We start from the raw sequence: 12,314 nt of genomic DNA, 5'->3' as shown, positions 1-12,314 counted from the left end.
AGTTTACCCTGACCATAAGGAGAAAATAGGGTCACTGTTGCACAGTGGGGGCAGAGAAAAATGTGCTTGGTATGTTGGTGATTAATTTGGGCATCTCTTGGTAATCCCTGCTCAACTTTGATGACAAATGGACTAATGCAGCAGCCACAGCCTAAGAAGGGCACAGTGACCAGGGGCTCAGACCACCCAAGTATGAGAGAATGGATCAGCCACCAGATAAGTAACTTAGACCAAAAGAGGGGCTGGATGACAGTGAGGGGAATCTAGAATGTATAGTAGCTGAAGTAGACAGTGAATAACATGTATGGTCTTGTAATCAATTGCAACAGTGGAGGCTGTAGTCTGTTTCACTAACCTTGTTCTTTGGAATTTCCCCCAGAACAAAAGACCAATGAGAATCATGGAAATGCTGTCTCCACATGGCGTGAACTTATTATAAGAAGCAATTGGATCTGAGTGATACACGGGGTGGGCTGAGAGCTCCACTTAGATCTTTACCTCCCTTCTTCCTTCAGGTTCTCATATCTGTCCCTCAGGTTCAGGGAATATCTGCTGCTGAAGGCTCACTCACTGAGAATTGCCCTCTGTAGTAGAGTTTGCCTCACCCAACATGGCACCTCCTTCTAGGGGACAGCCTGCAGTCAACGACCAACTGATGCAGGAATACAAAAGCCTGGCCACCCCTCCTCAATTAAGAAAACTCAGAAGGACCATCCCAGCTCCAGAGTTTCCCAGAGGGTTGACTGAGGCCTCTATGGGGATTACATCACAGCTCAACTTTTCCCTCTGCCTAGTCCTGCTTCCCTTACTCCACCACACGTGTTGTTTCCAAGAGCTCTCCCCAATAAATCTCATACAAACAAATCTCAGGGTCTGCTTCCAGGGAATCCTAAGAAAACAAACCACAATAAGAAATATAGTTTATATAACTCACTATATACATATACATACATATATATATAATAATCCACCCTATATATGTAATATATATTATACAATACATATATGTTATACAGCAAATAAAATATAATACATCTTATGTAATATATAACATGTTCTATATTATATACTAAGTGTATATGTATATAGAATGTATAGTAGAATGCATATATATATATAATTGAAATGACAGTTTCTGTAAATAATTACCTTTATTTTATGCAACGCAGTCTGATATTTCCTGTTCTATTTTTCTTTTTTTCCTATTCTATTTTATTCCATGTCATGAAGAAAAACACACACATGTATATGTATAATATACTTAATAAACCAACTATGTACCACATGGTTTATATGTAGATTATATATATTGGAACAAACAATTTTGCTAAACAATAATTATCCTTACTATGTGCAATACATCCTGTTATTTTCTATTCTCATTTATTCTACTTTATGAAGAAAATAAAAGTCTTGTCATAAGTCAGTAGACGACCCACAGTTTGAAAAACACTGGAGGTGAGTTTCAATTCAGTTTTCAACTTTAAACCACAGAGGAATCAAGATTTAGGAAACAGAGGGGTGTGGCTTCGTGAGAAAGACATTGGACTGCACATAGGCATTCACTCCATTACAGAGTTTGCACAATTTCTCCTATATTCCAGGCTGAAGTCCTTGAAGTCCTTGCATGGTTAGAGTGTCATTAATTTGATGGTACAGAAGTGTCTGTTAACTACACTGAACCTGGTAATCATAAGTGCTCTCTCTCTTTGTCCACCTTACCCCACATATAGTAGGCACTGAGTAAATATTTGCTTAATGTAATTCATATATTACAGCAATAATTGTTTATAGCAAAAGATAATAAATATTTGCTAGATTGACTGGAAGTAAAGATTTGTGGTGATGCTGGGATAAAAGGGGGCTTCTAGTATGGAGAAAGGGAAGGGAACCCTCTTTTACTGAATTCAGCAGGTGCTCAATAAATGCTTGCTGAACAGATCAGAGGAAAAAAAACGCAAAATACCGGAGTTGCAGTTATGGAAAAGAGAATACTTTTCAGTATTCAGTAGATAATAAATAAATGCTTGAAAGAATGAAGGATGAAGCAGCAAAGAAACTGCCTGGAGGATGGGAGTAGAGAAAGAAAATCTAAAGGAGGGCGGTTACCAATATACAGAAGGGACCTCATTAAGACTTTCTGACTTCAGTGAAGCAAATTTGGCCAGGAAGATGGCACCAGCGTGAGTGGATATTGGTGACGGAATCACAGCAGGTGCCCAATAAATGTTTTGTGGATTGATGGAAAAAAAAGAGTGGAGGAGTCTACCGCAGGGATAGGAATGTGTTGTTTGAACAGCATATGATAGGAGACTAATAAGGACTTTCTGGATTAATTGGGAATAAGCTGTAGTTGAGGAGATGGCTACTAAGGGGGAGAGGGGAACTAGCCAGGATACAATAGGTGTACATCATGAGCTTTCAGGATTGTGTAGTGTGAAAGGCAAGATGGAGACTGCTGAAGAGGGAATTAAGGCTACAAGAGGGGAAGGAGAAGAGACATTGAATATGGGGTTCTTACTCGTATACAATAAGTGCTTACCAAATTATTGTGGAGTAGAATGGAGGAAAAGGTATGGAGAAGCCAGTTGGTGGTTGGGATTAGAGGGAAGGGGAGCTGAAAGAGGGTTCTTCCTAGTATACAATAGTGGTTAACAAATGTCTCTTGTACTCTGACACATAGAAAGTATGCAATACATATCTATGGAAAGAATAAATGGCCTTGAAACAGAAGGGTAAAGGCTCCTGGGGGAGCGGTTATCTAGCCAGTAAACAGCTGGTACTTAATGAGTGTAGGCTGAAGTAGAGCCCTAGAGAGAGAGAGAGAGAGAGAGAGCTCTTGAGGCAGGGGCGAGAACTTTCAGAGATGTGGAAAGGGGAAGTTCAGAATGACTCACCTAGTAGGTGGTGCTTAATAAATGTATACTGGCTTACATGGAAGAAAGGCTCTTTGAGATATGAACTCAAGGTCGGCAGAAGAAATTCTAGGGGTCCTGAAGGGAGTGGGAAAGGGGCAACCCCTATAATGTGAGCTTTGAATTTATCAAAGGACTGGACCCTGGGGAGAGGCCTTACAGTTGGGGCAGGTTCTTCAAGGAGTAATGAAGGGGAGTATACTCCCAATATACAACAGACACTGAATACATGTTCACTGGGTCTACTGGGAGAAAAGGACTTTGGGGAGGAGGTGTGAACTTAGGGCACACTGAAGGCACTCCATAAATGCTCACAGAAAAGGTCTTCAGGGGAAGGGGATTAGAATGCAGCACATGACAGACAATGAATAAATATTCACTGGATCCATGAAAAAAAAAAAGCCTTCAGGGAGGGGGGATCGAGACTGACATACAATCACTTGAAAAATGCTAACTGGATCCATAAGAGGAAAACTCCTGTGGGGAAGGGGAATGGGGGGGGGGGGGTGCAGAGACTTGGTCTATGTAAGTGTGATTCTCCATCCATAAGAGAGAGGAAAAGTTTTTCTAGAGAAGACATAGAATCAGGCACACAGAAGGTGCTCCATAAATGTTAAATGGAGCAATTAAAAGAAAAGGTTTTTGGAAAGAGGGATTGAAATGAGGCACACAAATACTGGATATCTGGCAACCAGATTAATTAGAGGCAAAGGTCTTTATAGAGGGGGGCTAAGGTTGGGTCATGCAGAAGGTGCTCAATACATGCGGAAAGAATTCACCAGAGAAAAAGTCAATGGAAAAAGAATCTTTGGATGGGGTACACAGCAGGTACTCAATAGGTGCTTGGTGAATATACTGGAGGGAATAGCCTGTAAGGAAAGTTCACGAACGAGGCAGTTGATAAATGCTAGATGATCCACTAAAGGAAAGATCTTTGAAGAACTGGCTTGAGAATTGGGGCTACTCAACTGAGGAGGTACTCAAACATTTTCTAGATCCATTATAGGAAAAGAAATGAGTCACTCAAAAGGTCAAAAAATGCTCATGAGCATGAGGTAAAGGGTTTGTTTGGGAAAGGGGTTTGGGGGTGGGGTATTCAGCAAACACTTAATAATCATTTCCTAAATACTTTCAAGGAAAAGGCCTAGGAGGGGGATCTGGAGTTGGGGCACACAGAAAGCATCCAATAAAGGCTCACAGGATCCACTAAAGAAAAGCTTTTGGCAGGTACTCAATGTTCACTGAACAGTTTAAAAGGTCTTTGAGGAGGGGGCTGAGAGTGGGACACACAGCACAGACTGGATACATACTCCTAAGTTTCATTAGAGAGAAGGCTTTAGGTAAAGGGTTGGTGGTGGGTGGGGGGAGCAGGGCACAGACCAGGTTCTTAATAAATGTTCACAAAATTCAGTGGAGCTAAAGGCCTTGAGGAAGAGCTCCTCTATGAGGCACACTGCAGGTATTTGATAAATGCTCCCAAGATCCATTAGGGGAAAAGGCTTTTAGGGTGAGGGTTGGTGCGGGGTGGGGTTGGGGGACAGTGTTTAGGAAACAGGTTAGGCTTTCAAATAAATGTTCACAGGATGTATTGAAGCTGCAGGCTTTGGGGAGGGGTATTGGGGAAGAGGTACACAGTAGGCATTCCAAAATTGCTCCCTCTATCCATCGAGAAGGCCTTGGATGGGCGTGGGAGTCAAGGCCTGGGCATACAGAAGCGCCCAGCATAATAATTTAAAGGAAAAGGCTTTGGGGGACGTGGCCAGATGACCAGCACACAAATTGCGTTTGATAATTGCTCGCTGCGGGACGATCTGAGGACCCAGGCCCGCGAGGAGATATCCTCGACAGTGGCTTACCAGTCAGTGTGCGGCTCGTCGATGACCAGCAGCACTCTGGCGGCGGCGCCCCCACGGCCTGCGCCCCCAGCACCGCCGCCCACCTGCTCGCTGAAGGTGGCGGCCGCGGCTGCTGTTGTCTGCTTGACCGCGTTGGACAGCGACGAGAAGAAGCCACCGCCTCCTGAAGACCCCGGGCTAGGGGCGGCCGGAGAGGCCACAGGGGCGGCTGCGGAGGCCCTTTCGGCAGTGGCGGTTGCGGGGCCGGGCGTGGCTCCGGGGCTAGGGGCAGCCGGAGGCGGCGGGGGCGGCTGTGGGCGCTGCAGGTCTGTCATGTACCCATTTGGCAGATTGGCCATGAAGTTGCTGTCCGACAGGCGGCGCCGCAGGTAGTTCATGGCTGCGGCGCGGGGCAGGTGGTCCTGGGAACAGTCTGGCTAGGGGACGCGGGGGCGGACCTTGCGGGGCCCAACCGCACAGCCGCGCTCTCCGATACGATGCGACTCCTCCGCTGCCCGCCGCAGACTGAGGCAGCGCTAAATCGCCGCCGCCGCAGCGCGGATGGTCGCGCCCGTGCTCCCCTATCTTGCGCGCCGCGTGGTGCAACCCGGCTGGGCCGTCGGCAGCGCGGACGCGACCAAGGCAGAGGGAAAGGGGAGTTTGCGGAGGACCAGCGAGTGACGTCAGCGCGCCTTCAGTGCCAGGGAGGCGGTGGCGTGCGCCGACAAGCGGGGGCGAAGGCTCTGTCCGCGGTGCTGAAAGCGGCAGTGCGCACGCGCCGCGCCGCATCCTGCTTCCCCTCCCCCTCCCGTTGGGGATGCGCAATTTGGGGAGTGGGGGTGGGGTGGGTGATTTTTCCCGAGGGTCTAGGCGGATTACCAGGCAGGATCCTCCAAAACCGCCTTAACCTGGTCCTCACAACCCCTCGGTCACGCAGGACCCTCCGCAGATACTCGGTTTCCAGCGTCGATATTCACTATAGAAGGCAGATTAGGGGAGAGAGTGGAAGGCACACCCCAAGACAGAGAAGTGGGGAAATGAGCCCCTCTCAATGAGAGGTGGATCAAACGTAGTGCCCCACGAGAAGATCAGTCTCCTACATCCACACAGGCTCAGCAAGGCATAAAGAAGTGTGCGGGGGCAGCGTAGACAGCATCAGACATGCAGAGGTGGACATCTGGGCGTGGTACACACACTTGTCTCTGGTGGAGGGGTCCCTGGAGGCACACAGGGAATGACACACACAAAAGCAAGGAAGCACACGGGTCATGCAAGGACAGAACACACCCAGATCTAGGTTTAAAAAGCCCGGAGTAACACACATGGGCATGTGTACATACATACGCGTGCACACACAAACAGGTACTGCACAGACACACAGAGACCCAGGGGTATGCACACGAGTATGTACGCCCAGATAAAACACACATCCACAGGCAATTAGGGACACACCTAGATCTACAGCACACATTCCCTGCATCTCTAGCCCAATGCCTGTCCACCCCTTTCCCTGCTCACCGCCCCCACTCTGTTGATATATTTCCATTTCTCTGCCCTGGACACAGCCAAAACCAGGGTAACCACCTGATGTCATCAATGTTATGACTGTAGCCAGAACTTCCCACAGATAGAGGCAGACCCAGCCCAGGGCATGTAGTCAGTAGGTGCCAAATAATATTTGCCAAGTGAGCAAATGACCTTTGTAGTCAGGACAGAGGTGGACCATGAAGGCCATCCTGTCAACCCCTACGAGAACCTGAATACAATGAAAGCACAAATCCATTTAAAAATAATTTATTGACTGACTGTACCCAAAACTAAACTAAATTATTTACATACATATTCGTTCAACCCACACAACAATCCTATGGGGCAGGTAATATTGTTTCCATTTTACAGTTGAGGGAAACTGAGAACTCCAATTCATTCCTGCATGAATCACTTTGTGATTCATGTTTGTTTTTTCACTTTAAAGAATGTGTCAGGAAGAAGGAACTGCCAGTGCCAGTGTGGCTGGAACAAAGCACCGGAGGGAAATCGTGGTAGATGAGGTCAGGGAGGTTAGCAGGGGCCGGATTAGGTTAGGCCTTGTGGGTCGTAGAGAGAGCAATAATGGTGGACAAGCTGAGGTAGCAGAAGATATGGCAAGAAGTAGGCAGATTAGGTGTCTCTTTTGCCTGCAGGATTTCCAAGTGAATTATCCACCGATTCATTTGTTCATTCTTCATTTATTAAGTCACTGGCCAATTTTAAAGAGGCAGTATATAGTGTGAGGCCTGACGACTGAGTGCCTGAGTTCAAATCCGGTCTCCATCATTCTCTTGGGAAGGTGACTTAGCACCTCTGACACTTAGTCTTCTCAGTTGTAGCAAAGGGGTGATCATCTGACTCACTCCAAGGAGAAGGGGAAGGGAAGCCTTTATACTTTTAAATGTGCTGTGACCTCTGCAAAGATGCTTTTTCATTCCCTCTCTCAAGAGCCTTCTTGAGAGCCTTCTTGACCAAAAGGGGGAAGAGAGAAATAAGACAAAATAAAGTTTCAGAATGGGGGAAAACTCAACTTCCCCAAGTTGAATTCTTGATATTCTCACAAACAGTATGGACAACCAAAGCTATAGGCTGAGCCCCCAGTCTCGGGGTTTGTTCATATGAACAAGGGATAGGTCAAGCCTACTTAAAATTAGGCCTAAGAGTCACTCCCAAGAGAACCTCTTTTGTTGCTCAGATGTGGCCTCTCTCTCCAGCCAACACAGCAAGCAAACTCACCACCTTTCCCCTGTCTACATGGGACATGACTCCCAGGGGTGTGGATCTTCCTGGCAACGTGGGACAGAAATCGCAGAATGAGCTGAGACTCAGCACCAAGGGATTGAGAAAAACTCTAGAATGAGCTAAGACCCAGCATCAAGGGATTGAGAAAACCTTCTCCACCAAGGGGAAAGAGTGAAATGAGACAAAGTGTCAATGGCTGAGAGATCCCAAACAGAGTCAAGAGGTTATCCTGGAGGTTATTCTTATGCATTAAGTAGATATCACCTTATTATCCAAGATGTAATGGAGAGGCGGGAGGGAACGGCCTGAAAATGTAGAGCTGTGTTCCAGTAGCCATGTTTCTTGATGATGATTGTATAATGATACAGCTTTCACAATGTGACTATGTGATTGTGAAAACTTTGTGTCTGATGCTCCTTTTATCTACCTTGTCAACAGATGAGTAGAACATATGGAATAAAAATAAATAATAGGGGGAACAAATGTTAAATTTAGATTGAAATGCTAGTGATCAATGAAAGGGAGGGGTAAGGAATATGGTATGTAAAATTTTTTTTTTCTGTTTTCTTTTTCTGTTGTTGTCTTTTTCTTTCTTTTTCTGAATTGATACAAATGTTCTGGGAAATGATCATGATGATGAATATGCAACTATATGATGATATTGTGAATTGCTGAGTGTATGTGTAGAGCAGAATGAGCATGTGTTGGGAATGCCTGTGTTTCTTTCTTGTAATTTTTTTTAAATAAAATAAAATAAAGTTTCAGTGGCTGAGAGATTTCAAGCAGAGACAAGAGGTTATCCTGGAGGTTATTCTTATGCATTATATAGACATCCGTTTTCAGTTTATGGTGAATTGGAGTGGCTAGAGGGAAGTACCCGAAACGGTTGAACTGTGTTCCAGTAGTCTTTTTTTAATTATTTATTCATTTTTAACTTTTTAATTGTATAATATAACATATATACAAAGCAAAGAAAGGAAAAAAGCAGTAATTTTCAAAACACTGTTCCAAAAGTAGTCACAGGACAGATCCCAGAGTTTGTCATGGGCTACCATACCATCATCTCAGATTTTTCTGAGAATATATGTATTTTTTATCATCACTTTTTTCTTTTTTGTGAGAAATGCCATATATACAAAAAAGCAATAAATTTCAAAACATAAATGAAACCATTAGTTGTAGAACAGATTTCAGAGTTTGGTATGGGTTACAATTGCACAATCTTCAGTTTTTACTTCTAGCTGCTCTAAGATACTGGAGACTAAAAGGAATATCAATATGATTCAGCAATCAAATTCGTTTGTTAAACTATCTTCTCTGTATAACTCCACCTCCTTTCTCCCACTCTTAAGGGGTATTTGGGCTATGGCCATTCTAACTTTTCATGTTGGAAGGGACTGTCAATAATAAGGGCTAGGGAGAAGGAACTAGCTGATGTTCTGGAGAGGCTGGCCCCTCTAAGTGTTAGGACTTACCTGGTCCAGGGACCCATCTGGAGGTTGCAGGTTTCTGGGAAGTTACACTAGTACATGGATCCTTTGTAGAATCTTATATATTACCCTAGGTGTTCTTTATGATTGGAAGGAATAGTTTTGGTTGAGGTTTGGCAAATTATGATGGGCAGCAATGTCTATCTGAAGTTTGTTTAAGAGTGACCTCCAGAGTACCTTCTTAACTCTATTTGAACTCTCTCAGCCACTGATACCTTATTTGTTACACTTTTTCCCCCCTTTTGGTCAGGATGGCATTGTTGCTCCCATGGTGCCAGGGCCAGACTCATCCCTGGGAGTCATCTCCCACGCCGCCACGGAGACTTTCAACCCTGGATGTCACGTCCCACATAGAGGGGACCAGTAGCCTCGATTCTTGAAGACAATTGCATAACTATACAGCTTTTACAACATGACTGTGTGATTGTGAAAACCTTGTTTCTGATGCTCCTTGTATTAGGATATGGGCAGATGAGTAAAAAAATAAGGAAAAATAAATGATTGGGGGGGATAAAGGGTAAAAAAAATGGGTAGATTGAAATACTAGCGGTCAATAAGAAGGAGAGGTAAGGGTATGGGATGTGAGTTTTTTAGTTCTTTTTATGGAATGATGCAAATATTCTAAAAATGATCATGGTGATGAATATGAAAATATGTTAAGATATTGTGAGCCATTGATTGTATACTATGTCTGGACTGTATGTGTGTGAAGTTTCTCAATAAATAAATATATATATATATTTAAAAAGAACCTCCAGAAAAGCAAACGTACCAATAAAAACACATAAACAAAAATGTACCAATAAAAACACATAAACGAAAACGCACCAATAAAAACACATAAACGAAAAAAGGAAAGAGCTCCTCTTCCCCTAATATCCCACAGTCCCCAAGTCAAATACTTCCCAAATCATCCTCTGCATCCCTCCTCCATCCCAAACAGCTTCAGTCCACCTCTAGGCCTTTGCTTTGGCCATTCCTTCCCCATCTCTCTCGAATATCCTCTCTGGCATTCCAAACCCTAGTGTTTCCCAGATGGGAAACTCCCCATGAATTGGGTATTTTTCCAACATTTTGAAATGTGTGCTTCCCAGTTTTTCTGCTCAATAACTGGAGCGAACAGGCTATGGTGGATCCACGGTGCCTTCTCTGGGGACAGGAACAGATGTTGGCTTACAGACCTTCCTGGCTCTTCTGGGCTCAAACTTGTGTTCCTCAGGAACCTGTCTTCAGACTCCTTCCCAGAAGCCCTGTTCCCAGTCCTCATTGCCCTCAAAGGCACCACTTTTCTGCAGGTGGCTCAACTTCCAGAAATTATTTTTTTGTGATTAGTTTGCAGAGGAATGAGGAATCCCCCTAGGAATGCCTCAACTCTCTGAGGCAGAGGTAAGACTCCTCTGCACTATCTCCATCTTCTCCAGTAGGAATGGGTGTACGGAGGGTACTCCAAGAATAATTTTGTGTGAATACTCAGTACTGGACCCACGATTATGACTTACACACATACATGTCCATACCATTATCTAGAACTCTAACTTATTTGCACAGCCACAATGAACACCCTAATGATAGATGACATATACATGCTTTTACATGCCACCCATAATTCAGTTATATGGTCCCTATAGTTGTAACCCCTTCACCATATACACTCAATACAGCCTTAAATCACATATGCCCTCTACTTAGCACATGTGTACACACATTATAGTGCACACACTCACATACACCCTTAACAGTTACAAAATACACTCAAACCTGCCTCCTACACAGAATACAAACACATCATACACCCCTATTCCCACATTCATGTCTACATAATGCACACAAAACTCACACGCATTAACCATAGTTGCAACCCTGCACACCATAAAATACACCTTTAATTCATATACACCCATCTACTCACATCACATTCCCATATTTACACCATAATGTGTACACACACAAGCAAGACACACACATGCAAGACACAGGCACACCTTGCACTTCCATGTCCCCCACACTATTGTAACCCACAAACACATCATGTGCATTCAAGACAGCCTAAATTCACACACCTGTACACCTATCTCACATATACAGATAGGTAGACACCTTAATGTACATGCACATATGCATACACACACATACTCACATATAACTATAACTCACATATTGCTATGCCACACACATGGTTGTAACATCACACAAACTCTACATACATCCAATACATCCTTAATTCTTGCACAGACCCATAGTCCTGCTTATTACACATACACAAAGATATGCACCTTATAGTGCACACCACAGCCAAACTGCTACTTTCCTGTAAGCACATATAACCTCTCTCATACCTTGGAGTATCAAACAGAATCTCTCACATTGCCCCTGTCCTCTTTAGATCACCAAGTATTCAAGGGCTTTGTTTTTGACTGACCCATTTACACAAGAAGAAACTGACTCAGAGAAGTCAAGTGAGCTTCCTGACAGACTCCTGGTATCACAAATCTCCTATCCAAACCTTCCCACACAGAGGGGTGACCCTGCACTCACAGTACAAAGTCCTAAACTCTGCTGCTGACATTTAAAGCCTTGCCACAATCCATAGCACTTCAGATTTGTGTAGCCCACTACATTTCTGTGCCACTGTTTCCCTCCTTTGTAAAATAGGGATAATAATAGTACTGGCCCTCATGGGTTTGCTGTGAAGATTAAATGAATTCATGCTATGGAAAGCCTTAAAACATTACTAAGCACATACTAAGATCTTACTCTCTATTTCTCAAATTATGATTGTTCTTATTATTTGTCTCACCACAAGGGGCCCAGCATTCAGCAAGTGTTAAATGAGTAAATGCTAACAGCATTGTTGTCCGGGTTTGTTCCCTATCCCCATGGTGTTCAGCACTATTGGTAGCATATAGTAGCCCCTAATAAGTGCTGAACAAATGTTCAAAATAAAGGATCACCTATTCTGCGTCTGTTTTTTTTTGTCGTGGATAACAGGTACACCTCAGACATCTCTTTACCTCAACACCCCCATAATTCTCAGCTCTGGCTTTAGTGTGCAGTTGGTGCTAAGGGAAGGATGACCAAATGCTGAAAGGTATGTCTTGGCTTGTGTATGCCCTCACTGGGGAGGCAGGTCCTGGTTCAGACATCCTCTCCTATCAGCCCTCCTTCAGCCTTAATACTCAGACTTAGCTCTAGTGTACAGGAATGACTCCAGCCTCCTTCCCAGCTCAGAGCACATCGTAGGCACTTCGTTGGTCCGCCTCCCACCCCACGAAGCTATTTGCGCTGCTAATTGCGGCGTTGGA

At 44.3% G+C, this 12,314-nt stretch overlaps 1 protein-coding gene across 2 annotated transcripts in view; it reads right to left on the bottom strand.

Moving 5' to 3' along the window:
* The window catches only part of SYN1 (synapsin I), a 41,387-nt gene extending 36,161 nt beyond the window's left edge, over window positions 1–5,226 (bottom strand). For both annotated transcript variants that reach the window (XM_077145622.1, XM_077145623.1), the window contains exon 1: window positions 4,772–5,226. In XM_077145622.1, coding sequence (XP_077001737.1) covers window positions 4,772–5,148 — 377 coding nt within the window. In that variant the 5' untranslated portion in view covers window positions 5,149–5,226. The remainder of the gene's footprint in view (window positions 1–4,771) is intronic.
* Between the last annotated feature and the right edge of the window lie 7,088 nt (window positions 5,227–12,314).

Source organism: Tamandua tetradactyla, chromosome X (assembly GCF_023851605.1).
Source record: "Tamandua tetradactyla isolate mTamTet1 chromosome X, mTamTet1.pri, whole genome shotgun sequence".
Classification (NCBI taxonomy): Eukaryota; Metazoa; Chordata; class Mammalia; order Pilosa; family Myrmecophagidae; genus Tamandua; species Tamandua tetradactyla.
Note: the sequence above shows the minus strand (reverse complement) of the source record. Positions and strands in the feature narration are given on the sequence as shown.